Source organism: Gadus morhua, chromosome 4 (assembly GCF_902167405.1).
Source record: "Gadus morhua chromosome 4, gadMor3.0, whole genome shotgun sequence".
Taxonomy (NCBI): Eukaryota; Metazoa; Chordata; class Actinopteri; order Gadiformes; family Gadidae; genus Gadus; species Gadus morhua.
Window position 1 is genome coordinate 21,631,048 of NC_044051.1, and position 26,423 is coordinate 21,657,470.

The 26,423-nt window shown below is 47.4% G+C and overlaps 1 protein-coding gene across 2 annotated transcripts; it reads left to right on the forward strand.

Moving 5' to 3' along the window:
* Nucleotides 1-1,071: 1,071 nt before the first annotated feature.
* ass1 (argininosuccinate synthase 1) lies at nt 1,072-25,634 on the forward strand. 2 transcript variants are annotated; one of them, XM_030354861.1, is made up of 15 exons: nt 1,072-1,211; nt 1,725-1,884; nt 2,500-2,568; nt 3,575-3,763; nt 5,118-5,174; nt 5,286-5,360; nt 5,739-5,809; nt 7,626-7,656; nt 12,456-12,546; nt 15,991-16,075; nt 17,216-17,280; nt 20,267-20,398; nt 21,959-22,115; nt 24,660-24,725; nt 25,283-25,634. In XM_030354861.1, the coding sequence occupies exons 2-15, from the start codon at nt 1,783-1,785 to the stop codon at nt 25,329-25,331; spliced, it is 1,239 nt and encodes a 412-aa protein (XP_030210721.1). In that variant the 5' UTR covers nt 1,072-1,211; nt 1,725-1,782; the 3' UTR covers nt 25,332-25,634. The 2 variants fall into 2 exon arrangements, with proteins under 2 accessions (XP_030210721.1, XP_030210722.1); XM_030354862.1 differs by having other exon boundaries at nt 1,079-1,211; nt 1,762-1,884.
* The last annotated feature ends 789 nt before the right edge of the window (nt 25,635-26,423 follow it).

Consider the following 26,423-nt stretch of genomic DNA (forward strand, 5'->3'; position numbering starts at 1 on the left):
CCGGCTGCCCGCTGCCGGGCGATGGTGCCTCGCGGCAACCGGCGGCATGACGCAGTTCATGTACTTCAGCCAGTCAAAGCCAAAGTTCCTTTCTCCCAATTCCTTCTCAACCATGGCTGAGATAACATAACCCCCACAACAGTCTCGTTGTCGAAATACAAGACACGTCAAAGAACCGACAAGAAACACTTGCGTTACAGTGTGTGTATTCACACAAACACACACACATGTGGCGCTCGCACGGTCGAGTCTCATTGGCGGGCCAACGTCTCTGGGCGGGCCAGGCAGAGTAAGGGGAGGAGCTGAGATACCTGATGACGTCAAGAATACAGACATTCCAAATCAGCGCACTTGAGCCTCCGTTTTTTCAAAGGCGAGCAGAACAGCTAGTGCTCGTTTTACACCAAACGCAAGTTTTAGCAATTGGGGGACCATAGGCAGGCTAGGGGAACTCATATTTATGTTAGAAAACCTCATATTTTCATGTCATGGGACCTTTGAATATCGATATTTGGCGTCAGCATATCGATAACGTCCCGCAAGACGAAATATCGCGATATGTCGCAGTATCGATATTTTGGCACACCCCTATTACAAATACATGTACCACTACCAACACAATGTTATGGGTGAGCAGCTTACTGTGGTAAGATGGTCGCCAGTGGTGACGTTCGACTCCATTGGCCAGCAGCGCGGACGAGGCATCTAGTTAATATATATCTATGGTGTCGATAGTCAAGTGTCGATACGTCATCTGTAAGCGCAGGACCCCGAGCCGATCTGGCAGCCGAACACATCTGGTACTCACACCTTCATTCTGAGTGCGTCATTTTAAAATGTATCAAAAACCATCGAAGATTTCATGTAGCCTATGTAAATGTAGGTTGCCTCCAAACGTGCATATCGTGCTACATTTTTCTTGTAGACAAAATTCGCTTTCCACAAATGATCATTCACAATTCATCAAATATATATTTGATCTGTTTATCATGTATCAACGTAATAACTTTACATACACAGACACACGCACACGCGCAATGTAGTGACGCTCTATACGATCGACCAATCATAGTTGAGCTCCGCTCGACCACGCTGTCGCAGGCCACAACTGGTCGCTTTCTCCAGTCTTCACTTTATTGATGCGAAGAGTTCTGTCCTCCACCATCAAGCCCTAGAGAATAATCCGTTTGCGCCGCATCATTTTTCTATCTGTAAGTAGAATTGATTAAGTACCACTTTGTTTCGTATTTTGTCTTTCAACGTATTTCTGATTAAGAGAATATGCAGGATTATATAACAGGAATACGCACTGATTCATTCGAGCGATCTGTTGCGGCCGTCATTAACTTAGAAGAAACCTCTTTCTACATGCGTGGTTCCCCCTATATTGTTCCCCCTATATTGTGCTCTTGCTCTCTGTATAGTTCTGTCGCTCCCTATATCATGCTGTCGCTCCCTATATCATGCTGTCGCTCCCTAGTTCATGCTGTTGTTCCCTATATCATGCTGTTGTTCCCTATATCATGCTGTTGCCCAGTCCTATGAACCAGGCTGGCTGATGCAAACGCCATTTCGTCACCACGATGACTCCCTCACATCCCGATCGAATCCTCACGCATTGGACTTGTTTAAGCATGTTATTTGATATTGTTGCATTATCGTAAAATTACAGATTTGAGTACATAGTTCAATAATCATAATTTTTCCTCCAAAATGCATCCAAGGTGACACTTTTCTCGGCGCATCCCTTGGTTGTGACAGATAGAGATAACACGCAGCATCATGTCGAAGGGGACCGTGGTTCTGGCGTACAGCGGTGGATTGGACACCTCCTGTATTCTGGTGTGGCTCAAGGAGCAGGGCTACGACGTTATTGCCTACTTGGTAAGGTTGGGAAGAGTCTGGCTGTGCAACAGTTGTCTGCGTGAATGTAGGCCTACAGCCGGTGTGTACAACAGGTGTTCGTGTTTGCGTATTTTCCATTGTCACTTTTTCTTTTGACACAAAAAGACACTCGCACACAACCAAAGGATTTATCTCCATAATGCCAGTGCAAAGCTAGCTGGATTTAGGCTTTGCCCTTGAGCTTTCAGAACAGCAAAGCATTGCAGATTTTGGACAGATATTGTTTCCAACTCTTTATTCACACAGCTGTGTGTGAGCGTGTGTTTGCGGGGGGATTTCTTTGCCCGTCAGATTTGACATTGTTGGAGTCAGGAGTGGAGTAGGAAATTATTAGCCACATGTCTGAACCAACAAGCAGAGCCACTGAGACATCCTGCCGCCTGTGTATGTATGTTACAATCATGCTGTACTCAGTTTGAGAGCATAATGACTCTTCTCGGGGGTAACTTGGGTTCAAAATACTATGTCATTTCATATACATGACAGTTCTTTGCTTAATCGATTGACATCAATTGATTGTCTTAAAGCCTACTGCCATGAAAGCTCAATACTCCAGAGTTTGTTAATGTTTATTTTTTTCGCATGTCCTTTCAGGCCAATATTGGACAAGATGAAGACTTTGACGAGGCCCGCTTGAAGGCAGAGAAGCTGGGTGCCAAGAAGGTGGGTGAAGAATACACAAGTGTAATTATGAACAGTTCTCATGGTCGTGTGTGTGTATATGTCAACAATGAATACAAACATTGTTTGTATCTTGTATTGTATCTGTATGAGATATTCTGTCTTGTTGAGATGTAAAAAAGCCCACAATAGATGTATAATAATAACCTATTTCCTTGTTGCACACACCACTCTCATCCCTAGATGAGTGAGCCCTGAACACAGTTTAAAAGAGTTTGTTACACAGTCCCCCCACCCCCCAGAATGCAATTGTCCTTATATCAAAAAAGTTATCAAATGGGGTGGCTATTGAACACACCCCTAAAAATTTACACTTGAAATACTTTTTTTCCCCGAAACATAACAATTCATAACAAAAACATAACAATTCCCATTATAATGTTCCTTAAACACTATAATGTTCATGTTCCTTGAAGATATTTCAATCAGGCAATGATGCTCTCTTCGTGACCAATGCTGGTTCAGGATAGTGTTGTTTATAACGCCCCATTTTGGACATTGTTTATGACGTTGTTTGTAGATGGATAGGTAGGTAGGAACTTCAGGAAATTGCACTTCCAGCATCAGCAAATACCATGTTGCAAATCGAATAGGAGTTCAAAACAAGCATACTCCAAATGTGAAAAAGTACAAAACGCTAAAAATATATATGCAGAAATAATATACAAGAAGAATACTATACAAACCAACATTTAAAATACAATATTACAATATAAGTGAGTGCTTAAACAGTGCATATAAACAGTGCAAGAAAACAGTTGATCAAACAGCCAAGTTGTGTTTGATATTCAGTGTTATGTTATGTAGTGGGTCAGACCTGGAGCTGGTGCTTATGGCGTTGTTTATAAAGGGGGGAGACGCCTGAGCGAGAAGCCTCACCCCTGCCCTCTTGAAAGCCAAAGAAACCAAAAAGTCTCTTTGGACTCAGCTAAGAAATTAGTAAATGGACACAATCCATCCTCAGAGCAGCCCCCTCTCTCTGCCCTAGGTCTTCATCGAGGACCTGCGGGGGGAGTTCGTGGAGGAGTTCATCTGGCCGTCGGTCCAGGCCAACGCCATCTACGAGGACCGGTACCTGCTGGGCACCTCGGTGGCCCGGCCCTGCATCGCCCGCCGCCAGGTGCAGATCGCCCAGCGGGAGGGCGCGCAGTACGTATCCCACGGTGCCACGGGAAAGGTGAGCGCTTCATCCTGGCAGACAAGCACAAATCTGTTGGATAGCAATTCAAGTGGAAGCTTGAAACTCCCACCTCACCCGATGCATCCATGAACAATATAGACCTCTTATTGTTCATGGCTTGGTGATGTTGTATATGAAATGCGCCACGTTATTAAGGTTCTGAGAACCTGCCCTACGGCTTTCCGCTCCCCCCTCCCTACATTTCTCTATAATTTAGAAGATGTGAGAACGGTCACAATCTGGTGGGCGGAGGATGGCAGAGATAAACCTGTGTTTCAGCCTTGTGTGACATAGGATAATTGGCCCTCAGGCTTCCTGCCAGAAAGCTATTTCTGGCAGGAAGTGCTATTGAACTTAACCAAGTAGTTGTCTTGCCTAAACCTGAACAGAACTGTGACTAACAAAAATACAAATAATAAGTTAACTAAGTCTAAGTCCTGTGTTGGCCAATTTATGCACAATAACAATCTCCCTACAGGTACTGACACGATATAAACTACGAAGAGCCCTCTAACAGAAGGGCCCTCTAACAGAAGGGCCCTCTAACAGAAGAGCCCCTTAACAGAAGAGCCCCCTAACAGAAGAGCCCCCCTAGCAGAAGAGCACACTAGCAGAAGAGCACACTAGCAGAAGAGCACACTAGCAGAAGAGCACACTAGCAGAAGAGCCCTCTAACAGAAGAGCCCTCTAACAGAAGAGCCCTCTAACAGAAGACCACCCTAGCAGAATAGCTCTCAAGCAGGAAGGGTTGTCAAACATCTCCTTTGTGCTATGCTATTCAACTAACAGTGACCAATAGCTTACTATGTCTAAGATCATAGAAGACATTTTCAAACTAAGAAAACAGATTTTGGATTGACTGCTTAAAGGCAATTCACTTGAATTCACTTGAAGCAGGGAACACCTTCCCAGAACCTTGTTGGACCTGAAAAGCAAGAGTTTACCGAAATTCCTGTGCCTTTTAATGGAGAGGATTGCAACAGGTGCTTTTTGGGTCGACCTCAAATATTGGAGAATTAACCATCGGCAGAATACTCAAATGAGACGTTGACCTGCTTCAAACATGCCAGGGCGGATGTACGACACAGCTGCATCTCATAACGCGGTAATATTGTTTCGCCTCTAGGGGGAGACCAATACCAACTAATCAAGTTTGCACAGGACCTGTGTTTACTACGGTCTGAGATTAGATCTGCAAATAGCCATAATGCCATCTGTTATAAAATATGCTTAGAAATGCTTTCTAACGGGTCAAAGCACATAGCCATGTAAATGATTGATTGAAAATGAAATGATAATTGATCATCATTGCGATTGTTAAATTAATCAACCTTATTTACATATTTTTCAGGGTAATGACCAGGTCCGCTTTGAGCTCACATGCTACGCCCTTTACCCTGAAGTGAAGGTATGGATCTCTATTTCATGGTGGTTATGCTGATACTTGATCAAAATGTTATCACATGTTGTTGTCGTACACTCATCTTGCTAAAACACCAATATTATTTCCTGTACTTAGATAATTTCCCCTTGGAGGATCCCAGAATTCTTTAACCGGTTCCGTGGAAGAAAGGACTTGATGGAATATGCCAATGTAACTATATTTGGTTGGTATGGAGTGTGTCTGTCCACTCCCAGCATGGGTTCATCTAGTTTCATCCAGCAGAGGGCACTACTGACTCTTAGGTAGAATCTGCTACTTCAGCCTTGCCCTGAACGGACCTTAACTCATTCTGATCATGTGACAAACAAATCGCACAGCTTCTTAGACATAGTGAACCAAATTATTTTTCACTTGAAATTGAAATGAAACATGACATTTTGGTAACATAAAACACCAGGACAAAGAAGTACAGCTGCTGTTTAGTGTGGTTTACAAATACAGACGGTTTGTTTTTATCTGTTTTGAGTCTCACTCACAATTAATCTAGATGGATCTCATCTTCTTGTTCTCGTTTTTGTTGTCTGCTAGGAGCATGACATCCCAGTGCCGGTGACCCCTAAAGCTCCGTGGAGCATGGACGCCAACCTCATGCACATAAGGTGAGAGAGGATTAGATACAACCAGCTCTTTTTCCAGATCAGGGGCCGTATTCACAAAGGATCTTGGGGCTAAAAGTAGGTCTTAACTGGCGAATTTAGGAGTAACTCCTAAAAATAATGGGCGTGTCACTCTTAAATTTAGGACTCCTGACTTTTTTCACTAAGAGCAATTCACAAAGTATTTTAGGCCTAAAAGTAGCACCTAAGTCTAGGAGAGCTTAAAAGTCCTCAAGAGGACTCCTAACTCAGTAAGACCTATTCACAAAGAATCGTAAAATGGCTGCGAGACGAAATGTTAGGGCATTAAACTTGTTGTGGAGTTAGTGCACGATGTAGTAACATCCCAGACTAACAGGAATAATCCGATTAGTCCCGAAATACAATGTTTGGCCACACTACGTTATTGAGCAACAGGGGAAATGCAACTTTGCAATGCCGACGATTTAAAAATATCGCAACCATCAGTCAGCCGTGCCATAATATTTCCTTTGGACATTCAACAATTACACAGGATCAAAGCCAACTCCATGTCAATTGCAGGTATGCCCGGTGTGGTCGGTGCTATTGACGGGACGCACATACAAATAATTGCGCCATCAAAAGACGAGGACGTGTTTGTCAATAGGAAGAAAGTGCATTCCATCAACACGCAGGTTGTTTTTGATGCAAATTTTAACATAGCCTATTGGATGTTGTTGCAAAGTGGCCTGGAGCTACCCATGATTCGCGCATTTTAATGGGGAGCGGTCTGAGGTAGCTTTTTGAGATGTCCTAGTTGGGTGTCACTTCCTGGGTGACAGTGGCTATCCCTGCAAGACGTGGCTCTTGACACCCTACCTCAATCCACAACCGGGAGCACAGTTAAAGTATAACATGTAAGTGACTACGCAGATTACGCTTCGTCCTATGCGTAAAACAAATCGTATTGGCTCTTTGACGCCTTTTATTTATTTAATCCATATTTATTATTGTTTACTGTTTTCCTCCATATATGCTAGAGCACACAAACATAAACGAAATGTTGTGGAGAGAGGAATTGGGCAGATGAAACGTCGGTTTAATGTCCTCCACGGCGAAATACTTCTCACCCCAGAGAGGGCAAGCACAGTCATCACTGTATGTGCCATTCTACACAACTTCTGCAAGCGGAGGAACATTCCACAGCCAGACGATGATGATGATGATGATGATGATGGCGATCAACATGACAATGAATTTGGCCGTGTGGAACCGAGTGGACTGGCATTTAGGGATCACTTTGAATACACATTTTAGGTACCCACCTTGGCACAAAGCAGTCAACACTTGTGTAGTTCATAACATTTATTTGCTTTTTCAATTTTACGTACTTACGTTCTATTGTTTGCTTTCTCTCTCTCTTGAACGTGCAGGCTACAACGTCATTATCGTGGTCTGCACAAAAGTTTCATCATGCGTGTATTCTGCTCACTGCACTATAACTAGTTAATAGGAATTCATTTCTAGCCTAGGCTATTTCCTTGTTTTTCTGTGATTTAGTGGGATCGTCTGAACAACCATCACCGCACTGACCGCTTCTAAACTTGTGCACGAGAATCGACGTAATCCATAGCAACGGCGCGTCACTCTTAGTTCACTCTTAGTAAGAGTAGGTCTCAGCGGCTTTGTGAAAGACGTTGAAGAAAAAACTCCTACGTAAAATGTTTTAGCGCGAGTTAGGAGCACTCCTAGCGGTAAGAGAAAATGCTTTGTGAATACGGCCCCAGATTATTACCCAAATTCTATTTGTATGGTAAGATATTCACATTGTCGGCCTCCAAACTTTGTTTTAAAACAGCTACGAGTCTGGCATCCTGGAGAATCCCAAGGTAAGAGGCTGTTCTGCTGAATAATCATCAAACTATAATAGGAGGAAAATCTGTATGTCTGTCCTTTGGATTTTCTTGACAACCGTTCATCCAATCCCCTCCCTGCCTCCTGGGGAGGTGCGGATGAGGAGCCGAGGAACTCTGTGTTTGTGTGAAGTAGCTTGGTTGAGTGCTCCTCCAGAAAGCAGCGATTCAGGGGGCCGAGCGACTAGTTCAGTAGATTGACCAATTACCGAATGAGTCAACTTTAACTTCTATCCTTTGTTTGTTAATTAAATCAATAATATCAAAAATTAAATCCATTTTGCAACTTTAAAGAATACATTGTATTTAGCGATTACTTTAACAATGAATTGACTTATGCTTATTAAACACAAGTTCCTGACCTCCAATTAATTACGGTTTAATTTAATTACAATACTGACAATTGTGATTCAACCTGACCAGGTTAACTTCATTACTGATGGATAATAGGTACGATATAACTCGTATATCGTACTCACTTGGTGGTCTGCGTGGCTCAGTTCACGTGTTGGCAGCTCCTCCTACCGGCCTCTACCATAATAGTGATGGGTTTCTCTCTGTCTTTCTGTCTCTCTCTCTCTCTCTCTCTGTCTGTCTCTGTCTCTCTCTGACCCTGTCTGTCTCTCTTTCCCTTTCCCTGTGCCTCTCTCTCTGTCTGACTGTCTTGCTCTCTCCCTTTAATTCTTTCATATATATATATATATATATATATATATCTCCTTCCTCATGTCCTCCAGCAGCCATGGTGAACCTACCGGTGCAATTGCTAATGCAGTATTTGCACCAAGCCCGATGTCAAACTGAGCGTGCTCATTTAGCTCGACTTCACAGTCTGATTCTGTTTGTATTTGGGTATCGTTCTCCTTGGCCTGCGCTGTGGTACTTTCTACATCAAGAGAACAACCTGATGCTGCTCCTTGTACACGTCCCTTCACCTTCCAAGTTCCAACCTCTTCACTGTCCTCCAACTCAGTTCCTCTCTCTCTCTCTCTCTCTCTCTCTGTCTCTGTCTCTGTCTGTGTGTGCGATACAGTCAAGCTAAGTGTGATCTGAGTGCGGGTCAGGGGCCAAGGCGGTACACTCTGATCACCCTCCGACAACCTCCACGTCTCAACCCCCACTCCCCCTGTGTCCCTGCGTTTGTGAGTCTGTAAGTCCCTTCGTGCACATTTATGTGTTTTGGTGTGTGTGTGTGTGTATGTGCGCCTAACTGGGGTCTTCTGCGGGCCCTGGGAAGAGCCGGCGACACACAGACACTGACTTGTCATCAGCGACGCTTCGCTTAATTCCCAATTTCATGGGAGCGAGGGGGCGAGTGGGGGTGGGGGGAGGGGGAGGCTCCTCGGGAACCTCTATTGTCTGGGGTCCTTGCTGCGCCGCGGGCTGCGACGTGGGAGGGGAGCCGGTTGATGGTGACACCAGAATGTCAGCAGTAACAGTAAAGTACAAAGGGGGGGGGGGGGGGCTATGGTCTTGGGGGTACTGTGGGCACGGCGGGAAGAGCCACTGTAACTCACAGCCCTCTCTCACTCTCACTCTCACTCTCACTCTCACTCTGTAGCTCTAACCTCATCTGCCCCTATCGCCTCCCTTTTGTGTGTGTGTTTGTGTGTGTGTGTGTGTGTGTGTGTGTGTGTGTGTGTAATTGGTTCCATAGAACACAATAGCGCCGTTGCTGTGGTCTAACGTGTTAAGGTTTAAAAAAACAAAATGTATTTAATTTGAGCATGTTAGTCTTTATAAATAAATAACCCATCACAGCATGTAAGACAAAGATCTACATTAAACAAGCAAACTAACAACGCGAGGCACCTTGAGTGATGTAATTAGACCCCACCGGCTCTAATCCAAATACACAACATGTACGGATCTTATCTCCCTGCGAGGCCCTGAAAGAGGTCATCCTGCCCCTGGCCAGCGTCCTCCTCTGGTTACAGCCTTGAGGCCTTGCTGTGCCCCCACCCCCACCTGAGGCACAATGGGCCCTCTCTGCTGAACGCAGGCGGATAAAGGAATATCTAAATGGCCGCTCACATGTTGGCCACTGGATAAGAGTGCCGTCCTGGTGTTTCGGGTTACAGGCTAAATGCTGCCTCATCCTTCCTGACGGCCTCCAGCCGCCACGGAGCACCGGCCGGTGCAACGGCTCGTATGATATCTGCACCCAGACCAGCGTAAAGCTCAGGTGTTAAAACTAGGCTAACAAACTAATTCTGTTGATTGTCCCTCTCTCTCTGTCCCTCGGCCTCCCTCTCCCCCTGTCTCTCTATGTCTCTCTCTCCGTCCCTCTGCCTCGCTCTTCCCCCTGTCTCTCTGCCTCTCTCCCTCTCCAATATCTTCATCCTCCTCAGGGACCCCCTCCCCAGGGCCCATCCTGACACTTGTGCGGTCATTAAGACGTCTCCTCTGTCTTAATGACCCCCCTCCTGTCCCCTGGACTCCCTTGCTGAACGGCTCATCCTCCTGTTGGGGGGCTGATGCAGGTAGAGGCTGCGTGTGTTGGCCCCGCGGTTAAGGAGCGTAACGACAGCCCCGTTTAGCAACAGGAAGTGAAGCCTTGCTGTTCGGCTGGGGGCCGGGGGGAGTCGCCTGGACGACCGCCCATGGGAGGGAGGGAGGGTGAGAGGTAGTGTGTCACCTGTAGGGGGGAGGGGGTGCGCTGGTGATATGTATGTGCACACGCATATCTGGCCTTTGAACCCTGCAGGGTCTGCGTTCGCCCGTGTCAGGCCTGGCCTCCCCTGGGTCCACCTACCTGCCAATGCGGCTAGAAGTCGCTGCGGCCGGTCTCCTGTAGCCGAGCACCGTGTGTTAAGGCCGGTCAGAGCTAGGTCTCTCTCACTTCCTCCGCCTACATCATGGTGACCAGTGGGCTGTGTATGCTCACATACACTATGGATGTTATTAGGTTATTCATTGGACCTGTTTCCGTGTCATTGAATAAGGTTTGAAGTTTGATGTCACATCTTCATAGGCAGAGGATTGGCCCACCGTTTAGTTAATCTCTTTCTCTCTCCTCTCCATGTGTTTTCATGTTTTATATGTGCTTTTTTGTTGTGTTGCTAGAGGGCTTGATTGAAAGCCATGGTTCCAGAAGTTTCTCAGTGCCTCAGCCCTCCTCCACATTCTATGGGGCACTTTGAGCACAATAATGACGGCAGCAGGAGTAAGCTACTCTGTGCTACGTGATGGTGCACTTCACGCCCCATTTCTCCCCAATGTGTCCACCCACCCCTCCCTTTCACCACCTCCCTCTCCCCCTTTCAGGCCCAGGGAGTCGGGACAGGTCCACCTGCGGGGGGTTAGCATTGAAATGCATTGATATCCTGGAAACAGTACACACACACACACACACACACACACACACACACACACACACACACACACACACACACTTCGAAATGCTAAAGAAAGCAGCATTTGCTGTTGAATCATAATGCGCTAAATGTATTAAAGTAGCCTTATTCCATCCCTGCTAACTGTGAACTGACTTTATAATCCTTTGTGGCTCGTAGTGCTCCAAAGATAATACTGTCATAATGATAATTCTATTAATGCTTTTTAGTTCTTTTAACTTTTTGTTCTTCCAGATCGGAATAACAAACAGGTCTCTGAAAAAAAAAAAAAGAATCACCATGGTGACTGTCACTTAGCAAAATAATCAAAGACGACTGCAGGCCCGAAGCCCACCAGGACGCCTTGTCCTGCATTCAGGTTATCTGATGTTTATTTTCTTCTGAGACTATATGCATCAGAAGGCTTTTCATGGGCATCATTTCCCTGCTGTCCTGTTCTCTCTCATTTGGCATCTCTCGGGGCACTGAGGCAGAAAATAAAGCAGCAGAAAATAAAAAAAATCTGAGTGAGTGCGTGTGATGCTCGCCTGGTCGGCAAATGTGGTGTTTAGTTAAAGGAAGGCGAGTGATTGGCTGCTGGTTTCCTCCTCACTGCGACTGGCTCGCGGCCGCTCGACGATTAGTTATTGTATGATGATTTGGGGCGTCTGGTAAAGCTTTCCATTTAAATGCACCCGGTGGTTATTTTGCATAGTCCCAATAGTTCCCCCCCACACACACCCCCCCACACACACTCACACACCCCTGCAATTTGCCTCAGCTCAGGAGACATTGGCCATCGTCTGGTCCTAATGCCGTGTAATTGTTGTGTTGGGCCGCGTGCTACAAGGGCAGATGCAGCCGCCTTCGCCACACTGCAGTCTGAACCGTGACCTACTGGATCGGCTCTCCCCAGCTCCCTCCAACTGGAAAGATTACAAATGTCTCACGTGTGTCATGGACAAGTAATGGTATACCCCGTTTTGAGGTACGATGTCCATTAGAGGAAAAAAACATTTTTATTTAAATAGGAAACCGAAATGGCAGAGAAACATCCCTCAAATCATCCCAAATCAAACGGTGCGAGAAGCAGCGTGGTTGGTGATGTCGCACATTTCCAGCTTCTCCGGTTCATTGTGCTCAGGTCAGATGTGTTCAGCACTTGTGGTTTTGTCAACATTCTGTTCTGCAGTCTCTCTTTGACGTCCTGCCTCAGCCCGTGGTGAAGGGCCACACAGTGACAATGAAACCAAATGGAGGGGAATGATAGGAAACGTAGATTTTTGTTTTGGTCGTTATTGTTGACGGCAAACGGTCCCTCCTAGTTCCCTTCCTTTTTCATATGTCACCACGCATCCTCCGGTGAATCCCCTGTAAACCACACTCGTTTGTGTTTGTGTGATATCTCGGTGTGTTCAATTGCTTTCTCTCTCTCTTCAGACCCACGCTCCGGTGGACCTGTACCTCATGACCAAGAACCCTGAAGACTCCCCCAACACCCCGGATGTTCTGGAGATAGAGTTCCTCAAAGGTCGGTGATGGGTTCCCATGTTGATGCATTCCCTTCCCTCCACTTTGCATCCTCCTCTTATCTGCAACATCTGTACATTTACTCTGGTTTTTATGACCTTCACATCATCAGTGAGATGTGTGGGCCAGGGAGAGCTGGGCCGTAACTCTTCATCCTGCGGGCACTCTTTGCTGGTTCCTGGTTAACATGAATGGTGAGGGCCTCAGGCCATGCCGCTCTAGTTGTATTTTATCACCCTCGCTGACCACCCAGACTGAACTTCAGACTCTCACAGACATCACTCTGCCTTTAGCCTGGGGGCCACAAAAAGGCCGGAAGCATTAAGTCCAACTAATACACAGAGCCCATTAGATATATGACCACAGGGGCCAGGCCAAATAGTGGAAAGTGTCACATGTTTGCACAGAGAAACTGGCAAGAAACATCCCGGCCTGGGGCGAAGGGCCCAGATGTCCCTTCATCCCGGCCTCCCGGAGCCCGGGGCCAGAGGGGGGCATCATGACCTGAGATGTCCCTTCATCCGAGCCTCCCGGAGCTCGGGGCCAGAGGGGAGCATCATGATGGACACTAGCCCCTCTGATCCGCTGGCTGACTGGCAGCTTGACCAGCTCTAATGGTGACCCAGGAGCTCAGGAGGAGCCCGGCGCTTAATAAACGAGGCTCTCAATAAACCACTGTTTTATTCTGGGTTCTTTAATATGTTAAACTGGGCTCCAACCAAGCAGCCAGGAGGATAAACAGTTGGACTGGCGACGAGGTGTCCCTTTGTAACCGCGCCATGGCGGTAGTTAAACCTTGTCTTGTGTCGGCCGCGTCTATTGCTGGTCCAAGCCGCAGCGTTTTCACACATAGTCTGTGTGCCTTTTATTGAGCACCCGTATGACAAAAGCTGTTTTAGTTGTCCACACAAAGGGCACCGGGCCTACTCCGCCTCCTCCCATGAGCAAGATCACCACAAGAATGTTTCACTTCATTCTCCTCCCATCCACAGGCCCTTTCTCACCAGAGTTTTCTCACTGATTAAAAAAGAATATTAAACGACAGCGCTCTCTCTCTCTCTCTCTCTCTCTCTCTCTCTCTCTCTCTCTCTCTCTCTCTCTCTCTCTCTCTCTCTCTCTCTCTCTCTCTCTCTCTCTCTCTCTCTCTCTCTCTCTCTCTCTCTCAGAAGTGTAGTGGAAAAAGAGACAGAGAGGAAAAATGTAAAGCAGTAATTTTTCCTACAACTGTGTCTGGGCGGCCATTGTCTGCACTGTTTGGCTGCGAGGAGAAGAAGAAGAAAGGGATCACAGGGGAAAGAGTTCTCTGTGGATGACAGAACCCAAGTGATGGAAAGAGAGACAAGTACAAGGACAAAATACCAGCCTCTACGCGATCACACCCACAAACTTAATTTATTTGAACTTTTAATTGAATTATTAACTCTTTGGGAGGGGGGATGTTTTTGAAAACTTACCGCTAAACTGACTGCCCTCTCTCGCTTTGAGAGTAGATCTGTTCCCAGAAAGTCCCGGGATATGAGAAAGGACCGACCACAATGCTGGTGTGCAAATTGCGTGAGCTTGAAAGCTAGCTTATTATCAATGTGAGTGAAGCAGTTGAACAGAGAAACGGTTCGGCTGGTTTACTGTCGGACAGGGGGTCGAACCTGAGTCAGGGTCAGTCGCTTCTATCATCCCCCTCCACCAATTAGCGAGTGCCAACGTGCCGGTGATTGATAAGCACTTCGGTGTAAGTGGCTTAGGAGTGGAAGTGTTGACGAAGTGACCAAGTGGTGGTTTAGTAAAAGGTGTGTGTGTGTGTGTGTTGAGAGTATAGAGATATAGGGATATGGTCTCACTCCCTCTCTCTCTATCTGTATTTGTCCCATAATCTAACAGTGGCGGGAAAGTGCCGACCCTCCCTGCATGAGTGGCTTCAGGCCCCACAAAGCTGGGTGTGTAATTTAATTAGGAAAGGGCCTGTCTGTGATTTCACAGCCTTCCCACAAGCTAGGCCTTTGAATAATATTAGCGCGATTCTCACCGGATAATGTTATAACAGGCTGGCTCTGTGTGTTGTAACGGCCTAGCTCTGTTGTAAGGCCTGGCTCTGTTGTAAGGCCTGGCCCTGTTGTAACGGCCTGGCCCTGTTGTAACGGCCTGGCCCTGTTGTAACGGCCTGGCTCTGTTGTAACGGCCTGGCCCTGTTGTAACGGCCTGGCCCTGTTGTAACGGCCTGGCTCTGTTGTAACGGCCTGGCTCTGTTGTAGCGGCCTGGCTCTGTTGTAAGGCCTGGCCCTGTTGTAACGGCCTGGCCCTGTTGTAACGGCCTGGCCCTGTTGTAACGGCCTGGCCCTGTTGTAACGGCCTGGCCCTGTTGTAACGGCCTGGCCCTGTTGTAACGGCCTGGCTCTGTTGTAACGGCCTGGCTCTGTTGTAGCGGCCTGGCTCTGTTGTAACGAGGGGTCGGCTTAGCTCAGGAGGTAGAGCAGTTGTCTTGTAACCGAAAGGTTGCTATTTCAATCCCCAGCTCCTCCTATTTGAGTGTTGATGTGTCCCTGAGCAAGACACTTAACTCTAACTGCTCCTGACGAGCTGGCTATCGCCTTCCATGGTTGACTCTTCCATCAGTGTGTCAATGTGTGTAGTAACCGATGTAAGTCGCTTTGGATAAAAGCGTATGCTAAATGCCCTAATTGTAACGGCCGGGCCCTTTATAACGGCCTGGCTCTGTTGTAACGACCTGGCCCTGTTGTAAGGCCTGGCTCTGTTGTAACAGCCATGTTCAGTTGTAACAGCCAGGCTGTGGTGTAACGGCTGGGCTCTGTTGTAATGGCCGGGCTGTTGTGTAGCAGCCGGGCTCTGCTGTAACGGCCTGGCTTTCTTGTAACAGCCTGGCTCTGTTGTAACGGCCGGGCTCTGTTACAACAGGTCGCATCACAGAGAGACTGCAGGCAGCAGATTAATCTTAGTTTCTTTACACAGCATTATGCTAAGGAACAGATAGCTGACTGGTGCTGATGCCTCTATCCAGTGATTTAGGGAGATTCATTGAGGGGAAGGTGTGTGTGTGTGTGTGTGTGTGTGTGTGTGTGTGTGTGTGTGTGTGTGTGTGTGTGTGTGTGTGTGTGTGTGTGTGTGTGTGTGTGTGTGTGTGTGTGTGTGTGTGTGGAGTTTTTCTCCCCCGCATGTTTTCATGTGGTCCTTATTCCTTGGCCCTTATCGCATGTAATTGTGAAATACATCGCTTTTTACGCTATGTATAACTAAACACCACACAAAGTTCAATAATTGTATTAGTGTATAGATAAGTTGCATCTAGTTGACCTATTAATTCATGCGATTACATTTTTTTACTTACTAATTATGAGCAAATCAAACTGTTTAATGTCCCATTCAAAGGGTTCTGTGGTGGTCTTTATGAGTATGTGATTTTGTTTGTTTACCGTGGTTCTCTTACTCCTAGGAGTACCCATCAAGGTAACCAACGTAGTTGACGGCAAGGCTAAGGACAGCCCCCTGGAGATCTTCTCCTATCTCAACGAGATCGGGTAAGGCCCGTCGTTCTCGCGCTCTCAGAAACCTTCCCTGCATGATGAAGAACACCAAGCAAGCTCGTTTCCACAGAGAATTGCATTGAAGTCCAGAACGTTTAGGTGCGGTAGGTGAAGTACAGTTAGGTACGGCTCAGTTACGGCTTGCGTTTCCACCACCAAGTGGTAGGTACCCTTATGGTAGGGCGGGGTTTAAGCCGGATGGCGATAGCCACAGCAGCTATGTAAGCATCGTGACATCATAGCAGCCGAACCCAGTATAGCCTGCAAAAAAATAAAAAGAAGAACGCAACACATTAAAACAAAGAGCAACAATGGAGGACGTCCAAGAAGGATGGCAAACTTTTCCGCAACATTTTCCTCAATAAACGAAGCTTTCGCCGTTGTTCAGAAATTCCTGGCAAGTACACATTTTGTTGTTGTGAAAAAGCGAAGCGCACCAAACCTGACCGTACTGCACTGCTCGGTGGGAACGCGCCATTAGAGAAGTTGCCGCTAAGGGGCCACTCACACTAGGGCCGTGCCCCGTGCCCGAGCTCATTTGCATACTAAAGTCTAGAACTTTTGGCAATTGTGACCACAATCATTTTAAACAATGGCGGTAAGCGGTTCCCGAGTGGGTTTACGTTGGTGCGATAGTGAAGTCGAGTGTTTACTTGAAATTTGGGCCGACGACAGCTTTCAGTCGCAGCTGGACACCACGCTTGGTGATGACGTATTTATCGTATTATGACGTATGTATGAAGGAGCAATCGTGCCCAGGCCACGGCCTTTGGGAGCAGTGTGACCACGGGCCGGCGGGGGTAGTGGGGAGGGGGGGAATCGTGCTGAATCTTCCTGCAGCACGGAACAGGCAAACGGCCCTAGTGGGGTGGCCCCTAAGAGAATTTGTTTCTGCGTTTTTTTGCTCCATGTGAAACTGCTTATTTTTCTGTTCCTGAGACTGCCTCCCATAGCCGGCAATGCAAGCGGAGCCACCGTCAGCCCTGATGCATTTCTCCTACTTCTTCCTCTGAAAGTACATGCCCACTTCACAGCTGGGGGTATTCCAACCTGTGTAAAGGTGGACTCACTAAAAGTGATCTATGGATCTATTGTCAATTTAATTTGCATGATTTCTCTCTTTTACCTGAACAGCGGCAAGCACGGCGTGGGTCGGATCGACATTGTGGAGAACCGTTTCATCGGCATGAAGTCCAGAGGTACACATTTCTCCTTTTTCATTAGTTGTCATGTTTCTTGCACACCATTTACCTTTCAATCCAACCAGGCCTTCGCCGACACACCGCGCCGAGGCAGAGTTTACAAACGCCCCGATTGACGTGCGGTGCAAACCTCCGAGCGGTTATATCTTAATCCATTCATTCAACAATTTTCTTTTGAAAAAAATCAAGCCCAGTGCTTTCAGGGGTGCTGTCAGTTAAAGTGTAGCGCGTCCCTCCCGCCCGCATGCAAAGTGGGCTGAGAAGCTGTTGAACACAACATGATGTTGCTCTGGCTGCCGTGCACTCACAAGAAATCACTTTTTCTCTTAAGTCTCACCTGGAAAGCGAAGCACCGAGGTTACTTGCGTTTACTTATGCATGTACACTCGTTGAGAAAACACACACACAAACTCACACTGAGTGATTAATTGTGCATATGCTTCGCTGGATACACACAAATGCACACACAGTTGTTTCACATGTGCGCGCGCACATACACACACGTGTCAGCCACCTCTCAACACAGGCGTCTATCTTGTTGTTTTTCTTCTTATTGTCAGTGCTAGCCGCGGGTGACTCCCATTGCCTCTTTGTCACCTCTCTGCGTGTGTCACACCACTACGCTTACGAGGCCGGGTGGTCGCATGTGCCCCCCCCTCCCCCTTCTGCTACACCACCGCACAGCGCCTTGATTGACAGATTGACTGGCCAACAGACTGGGGCTTGTGGCGCCACTTGGCAGGTAGAAATTGGAAAATGGGTAGACCAATTTTCTCTTCCCTCGATTGGACAAAAGATCGAAGCGCTTTCTCTCTCGCTCTCCACTGAAGCAATCGGAGGAGGAGGAGGAGAACGAGGTGTCCAAGTGGTCGAATAACTCCCGTTCGGTTTATGTGTGTGTCTTTGTTTGTGTCTCTTTTTTTGCCGTGACAATGGCGTTGCCAGAAAGGACGCTGGGTATGTCATGCTGGGGTCGGTGTATTTGTGTCGGGTCAGGTACAGGCTGGCAGTTGGAAATGGTTTTGTCAGAAAGACTACAAAGCCGTCAGCATCCAGCCTGTCAGAGCCCCAACACACGCCCGGAGACATTGATGGAGCCGTAGTGCTTGCTTGCTTGAATCGGAAGAAAACATGAAATTGCTCTCTCTCACTCGCTTTCTCACAACGAAAAGAGGACCTCATCTCCACTCTGATGTCAAACGGCCCAAAATACAGCAAATAGCAGAAGCCGTCAAAGCATGCCCCTGGGGAAAAAAGCTTTCCAGAAGTTACTTCCTGGGAAATCACTTTGCAACTGACTCACCTCCCCCAATTCACAGCATAAAGTGTTCTTCCACGCCGACGCGACAGAACCTACTACCTGCTATGTGAACGTTTTGGCTCTCTCTCCCTCTAAGTATTCCTGTTTATCCTGATCTCTCTTCTGATGTTCTTCTCCTTTTGTTTACCTGGTCTTAATGCAGTGGCGACCTAGTGGACATGCATTAACCCACGTGCTCATGGGCCAATGGGAGTCCCCCTGGCTAGGATTTATTCCTGCTGCTAACTCTCTCCATGGCCTGCAGCCCCGTCCGTCCCACCAGAGACACGGCGACTGCATAAAAGATTAATGCCTCCAAACCCACCAGGGGGGCCGTTGTCTCAGCTTAACTAAGCGCTGCTTTTTAGGCTCACCAGCATTCTGTTTTTGCTTCTTTATTGTTGACTTGTCTCTTGTTGAGCCATTTCTGTCTGACTTAATCCTCATTCAGTTGCAGGGCGTTCTAACAGAGTTATCTGATGGAGCTGTTGTTGTTTCTGTTTTTTCTCCTCAGTGACCCTCCAAACCCCTAACACCCGCCAGCATTCCTAGCTAGCTCAGGTTTACCTTGCAGGCTCTGTATGTGATGACCAGCTTGGCTGAGCTCTGCTCTGCCGCTTGATAGATGAGCGCTCTTGATCAGGAGGTGGCCTTTTTAAGTTAGCTAGTTATTGAGTAAAAGAGGATGAAGATTAGCTTGGATTAATGTTCAATGGTAAACATAACGTCAATCCAGAATGCAGTGGCTGATGGTGAGAGCAGGTTCCGAGCTGAGGGGTTGATGACTTAATCTGTCTCTGGGCATTCTGATCCCCTTTGTTCCTACTCCAGCTGAGTGACAGCTTGATTTTGTTCCTGTTATCTGTCCTTTCTGTCGCTGACTGTCTTTTTTTTTTTCTCCTTCAAAGCCTCCTCCTTCCCATCCAGTGAGGGTAAATTGTAGGGTACTAAGAGCCCTGGTCTGGGCTGCTGGTTGGCAGGACCCCGTACCCCGTCATTAACCCGGGATTCATCCACGTCAGACAGGATGCAGCTGTCAGTCAAACCCTGGCTCGGGGTGGGGGGCCTAATAGAGCTGTCTCTGTCTGGTGCCGTGTGATGGAGGCTTTGGAACCACCGATACCCTCATGAAGTTGATTGTTTTATTTATTTACCAGAGGTCTGACGCTTGTCGCCCTGCTCCACGTCGTCCTCTCACCCCCTCTGTCCCCAGTCTCAAATGCTGCTTCACAACACGGTTCTGATGTACAGAACAGGGTTCTGATCTACTCAGTACATCAGAACCGTGTTCTAATGTTCTCTGTACAGAACAAGGTTCTAATGTTCTCTTTACAGAACAGGGTTCGAATGTTCTCTGTGCAAACCACGGTTCTCATGATCTCTGTACAGAACAGGGTTCTAATGTACTCAGTGCATCAGAACCATGTTCTAATGTTCTCTGTATGAATGAATGAATGAATTATTTTTATTCACATACATCATATGTAGACATTAGAGACAATAAAGAAATGTCTATGCATGTGAACTGGTCCCTAAAGAAGCTACCTAAAGCGTATGCTAGGGGGCCTACTGTGCAGAACAGGGTTCTAATGTTCTCTGTACAGAGCAGGGTTCTAATGTACTGACTACATTATAAACCGGTTCCAATGTCCTGTTCCCCTATACCATGCTCCTCTCCCCCAGGGATCTACGAGACCCCGGGAGGAACCATCCTGTACCAGGCCCACCTGGACATTGAGACCTTCACCATGGATAAGGAGGTGCGCCGCATCAAGCAAGGCCTGGGGATCACCTTCTCTGAGCTCATCTACAACGGTGAGACGCTCCCGCACGGCTCCTGATCAGAATGGATCGCTGATCATAACCACTGAATAGAAGAAGTACTCATGAAATCTGTTGTAAACGTTCTAGTGCTTTTTATCCAAAAATGGCGCAGCGCCCCTGTTTGCTCGCGGTTCTTTACAGAAATACACACCTGAAGAGACCTCAGTAGACACATGCCAGTCACCAGTGTGTGTGAATCACACGTTCAAAGGAGAAAGAGACTCAATGTCTAAATACTACTTCACTTGATCCACAAACACAGGTTCAAGGGTTCCCAAGACGATTTTAGATTTGAAACTTATTGCAACTAATGTAAGGACATAAAAAAAATCAATAGTTCATTTTTGATGATATAATTTATAAGACACAAGTTGTATTGTGAAGAGGAATAACTGAAGATCACAAATTTAAAGATACCTCTGACTCAGATGAGAGCGGACCACATGCAGGAAGTACTCCCTGCTGCGTACTCTGTGCGACTGAGAGAGGTCTGTGTGTGTTTGTGCGTGAGGTGTGTGAGCGTGAGTGTGGGTATTACCTGGCTCAGGTGTCCCACCCCGCCCTCCTGTCCTCCTCCTGCGTTTCATCCCCATAATAGGATCAGCCCCATTAGAGGCTGATTACTGCGACCCTCCAGAGGGTTAGGAGGCATCATAGGAGACTGAGGCTGGCTTGAAGCCGGCCAAGTACCTCCTCTACACACAGACACCTCGGTGGCTCAGAGTAAGGACCAGACATTAGCTTGAGAGTGGAGTTAATATACAAAGAACTCAGAATTCAACCCACATCCGGAACATGTTTGGACGTCCGGTGATGCACTCTAAATAAAAAGGGTTTCCTTCCTCCATTGATAAAGTCCCAACATATCAATCAATGAAATCAGTCCCTCTGCTGCAGATGTGACTCTCTGTAACACAAAGGTCTGACTTCAGATTTTCCATTTTACGGTGAACTTGAGAAAATAGATTAGTTTGCGAGATAGAGTGTTTATATATAATAGAGTGTTTGTGAACCTGGCCAGACGGAGAGGTGGAGGTCACCCATTAGCACAGAGAGGGGGCTCCCCGCTGTGAGGGGAGGGACTGACCCTCTGACACACACACACACACACACACACACACACACACACACACACACACACACACACACACACACACACACACACACACACACACACACACACACACACACACACACACACACACACACACACACACACACACACCATCTGTCTCTAAAGAGCCAATGCAAGTCTCACCTGGACCTGAAAGCCCAGCCCATAGGGCTGAGAGGTCGGGGGGCATATGTCCAATTGATCCGTCGTGACCAATCAAAGAGCTTAGTCTTCCCCTAGGCTAATGGCCGTTTATTTTCATGTTTCAGTGGGACAGGGGTCTTTGAAGTCATTGATTTTCCTTTCCTTGTCATCATGGTCTGTGTGTTTGTTTTTATTTGTTGTGGCATACCTTTAAGTCCTGAAGAACAGAGGAACGGTACATGTAGTAGATTGTTTGTTTCAGCTAACACCTCTACAAACTCTGTCCCACCCAGGTTTCTGGTTCAGTCCAGAGTGTGCGTTTGTGCGCGACTGCATCGCCAGGTCCCAGGAGAACGTGGAGGGCAAGGTCCAGCTGTCTGTCTTCAAGGGCCAGGTGTATATGCTTGGGCGGGAGTCCCCCAAGTCCCTGTACAACGAGGAGCTGGTCAGGTGAGGCTGAGGAAGAGGGCACCATGGCAACGGGCAAAGCGGGGCATGAGCAAGGGTCAGGTGTTGACCTCCTGGACAACTGAAGGATCGCGTGTCGAGGTCTCCCGCAGCAGGATGCCTCACCCTGACTGGTCCTGACGAGCTGGCTGTCGCCCTGCGTGGTTGACTCCGCCGTCGGTGTGTGAATGTGTGAATGAATGGTCGTAAGTCACTTTGGATAAAAGCCTCAGCAAAGTCCCCTAAATGTAAGTAAAAATATAGTCATGACATGGGCGGTGCCTGTGAATAACGGTGCTTTGAGCCGACATCAGTTATCAGTAAGCGCCATTCTGACGGTCCGATCGGTGCTATACCGTTAATGTACGAGGTAGTCGGCGCAGCGTTTTGAAGGTCCTCTAGTGGTCCGCCTGGAGTTTCTGATTGATGCGGTACACAGCAGCAGGGTCCTGCCCACATGTTGACCAGGCGGACGGCATTAGGGTCCTGCCCACATGTTGACCAGGGGGACGGCCGCAGCAGCCGGTCCTCCGCAGGCCGCCCAGTGGAGACCCCACTAGACAAAGACATCAGAGCTCTTTTTCCTGAGGGGGTCGGACCCCTCCGCCACCCCCTCCCCAACCGTGGCCTCATCGCCGGATAACAGTAGGCTGATTCAGGGCTCTGACCCCCAGGCCCTCCAGGCAGGCTCAGCACTGACCGATTAGAGCTCCTCCATATGCCCACGTCTCCCCCATGATGCTCCCACACAGACCCCCGAGTCACGGGGGGGGGGGGGGGGGAGAGAAGAGGACGAGAAAGGGAGGGTGAGGGGGGGGAGAGACAACAAGATAATTTTTTGAAGAGGAAACTGCCACAGTGTCGTGCTAGTCGGCAGGTCAGGCAGAGAGAGGGGGAGCGCCAGGTAAGAGGTCATGGATGCTTTGACTCCCAGCCAAAAAGTGAGTTCAAACCCCTGTGTCCAAGTTAAGTCTACCTGTCGGCATAACCCCTACCCCTACTTGCCTGCGTGCCTTGTTGACATGTAGCTAAATAGATTAGCTTTGGATAAAAGCAACCACTGAAGGCCTGAATAGTAAGCAGGAATATGGCAAGGGAGAGAACCGGTCCAACAATATACCAGAATACATTTCTTATCTGTCTCTCCATCTATATTTCTCTGCCTCCCTTTCTCTAGGTCTCTTTTCCTCCTGTCTCTTTCCCAAGCATTCTCCCGTATCACTTTCACTGATAAACACTTGTTCTCCATCTCTCACGTCGCCTTGTCGGCCGCTAACAGCAGCACACAGGTGTTGTGTTACCGTGCCGCTGCCAGCTCCTCGGGGCCCTGGACAGATGGCCCCGCGGGGGGCTCTACGTGGCTGACCACGGCCCCCCTCCCGGGACCACTCCCCCCGCTCGCACAGCCCCCTGCTTTTAAATTTGAAGATATTTCCATTAAGCATTCAAGCCATTTCCAGAACTCTCTGAATGGAAGCATCGGCTATGTCGGCGCATAGCAATGTTTAAACACACACGCGCGCGCGCGCACACACACACACACACATATATACACACACACACACACACACACACACACACACACACACACACACACACACACACACACACACACACACACACACACACACACACACACACACACACACACACACACACACACACACACACAGTGTATTGTGGCCCTTGCGTGTCCCTGTGTGTATAATGGCAGTAAGGTGTTAGGTAGCGCGTCTTGTGTTGAGAGTTGATGATTTAGTCGTCAATCATTCTTTTCACAAGTGTTTATTCTATGGTTTGTTGGCAATTTTCTCTGTTGCTAAGAGCTATTTCTCTCCTTCTAAGACTGCGTGTGTGCCTCGCACTGGTCGAGAGAGCCTAGGTGGCTGTGAGCGAGGGAGCACTGCAGGTAGAAACTGCTGTAATTATAGAGCACAAACAGTCTTTTGTGAGACACTCACACTCATTTAGAGTAGAGGAAATCACAGCGGCGCACACACACATAAAGCCAAGGACACGCTGGGCAAACATGCACAGGCAACAGTTTGAGGCAGAATTCTTTAAAGAAATAAAATGTCGGGTAACAAAATGTACCTCCTTTTTTTCCTTCGTTTTTTATGGGGGGGGTTGTTCTTAATCTGGTGTCGATACAATAGCGTTGTTTTGAAGGTGTGTGTGTGTGTGTGTGTGTGTGTGTGTGTGTGTGTGTGTGTGTGTGTGTGTGTGTGTGTGTGTGTGTGTGTGTGTGTGTGTGTGTGTGTGTGTGTGTGTGTGTGTGTGTGTGGTGCATATCTTCGTCTGTATTGATTCCTTATTATTTATGCGGAAATGCCCGCTAACCACGGCATTCACAAATTTATTGATACAAATATTTTCTTCTAAAGGTCACCTTTTCAACGATTCAATTTTCCAAGCAGTTGATCCATACTCCCTCACTCTTTATCCCTGTTTACTCTGCACCGTTTTATCAGTAAATCCACTGCACATCCGTCTCTTGCCAAGTGTGTATTATTGTCTTGAACGGGTGTCCTCTGTCCTTCCTTGCAGCATGGACGTACAGGGAGACTACGACCCATGTGACGCCTCAGGGTTCATCAAGATCAACGCTGTCCGGTAAGAACTCGGCCCAAGCATTGTTTCATTAGATGACATTGATTAAAGCAAAATGTAAAGTACGAAGGGTTTTCAAAATGGAAAAGAATAACACTAAGATCCTTTCATCAAAGTATTTCTTTCATACTATGTACCAGTGTTCAGTCTTACCCAGACTGATTGTTTTGTTCTCGAGCGTGGGGTCATATCTGACACAAACGCATCCAGTCACCATTTTAAATCAAATCAAAAAAATCAAATAAATGTAAGGCTAAAATGTGTAAGACTTAAAATCAACATAACCTACCACAACATATCGTGGGGAGTGGAACATGTCTTGAAATTAATAGTGCAATGGCAGCGGATCAGGAAGTGTCAGAGTTGTCGGATATCAGGAGTTAATAGTCCTAAAAAGTCTGGGTTTCAGGCTAAATTCCCATTATCTTCCTGCAAGACTCATAACCCTCTACCCCTGTCGTAAATGGCATGTATTCAGTGCAAGTCGCTGTCAATGCAAGCATGTGTTAAGCTCCTAAATGGTTAAACACTGACACGCTCTTCTTGTTTCTGTTGTTCAGGCTGAGAGAGCACCACCGTCTGCAGGGGCTGTCCGGAAGCAAGAAATGAAGACCTGCTGTGGACCTCTGCTGTGTCTCTTCAGCAGCAGGGCTCCAGACTTATGTCTTTAGCATCCCTGTTTACTCTAACGCCCACCTAGGTGCCTATATGTCAGAGATCACAGGTAGTTCTATCGTTTTTAGGATTTAACATTTCCTTTTAATAGAGCATTGATACTTGCATTTGATGTGGGGAAATGTTCCATTTGTAGAGTCATTTCTTGTATTGCTTGGGGAGTAATCACTACATAAGAAAAATGACTCTCACTTACTACTCTGTTGCCATCAATAAACTAGATGCCAATATGTTGCAGCTCTTCGTCCTTTTCCTGTAACACACACACACACACACACACACACACACACACACACACACACACACACACACACACACACACACACACACACACCGTTGCTGCTAACACTTTATCATCACCCCATCGATGATGTGTGTTGGTGATTCATCTTTGTGTGGCTGAGCACCCTGGGTCTGTGGTTACCGACGGCCGCTTGTTTAACTCTGGGGACAACAGCGAGCCAGAGGTAAGGGAACACCGGGGCACCATCTTGGTTCTGACATTTTTAATATGGAGATGAAGGCTGTGTGATGGCAAGAGTTTCGCATTAATCAAAGTCTGGCCAGGGTGGCTTGCTGAGGGTTGCTGGAGCATAAATGATGGCGCTATTTCCCAGCTTAAATGGCACAAGTCAGCCGGAAGAGAAGCCGATTGCGCACATATGTATATTGCCCAACGTGGGGTATCTAGGCGTTAACGAAGGAAGAAACAGGAGTTGCGGGAGACCGGGAGATCTTGTATTTGCAAGGGAACATTCTACCTCATTGTTATGTCTCGGGTCATCTCTGGTGTTGTCACGTGTCCCAGAACGAAGTACTTAACACGGTTTGGTGTTCTTTTAAGTAATGGGGAAAATGGTTTCATCCATTCATTCAACGCAGCAGGAGTCTGAAACATTTCTCTGAGTGGCATTGAACTGCCAACCACAAACCTACGGCGTCAACCTCAGAACCTTTTGTTGAGGAGTGTGTATCTGCTTCCTCACTTCAAAACGCTTCTCTCCATCTGTGAAGTTCAGGACATCG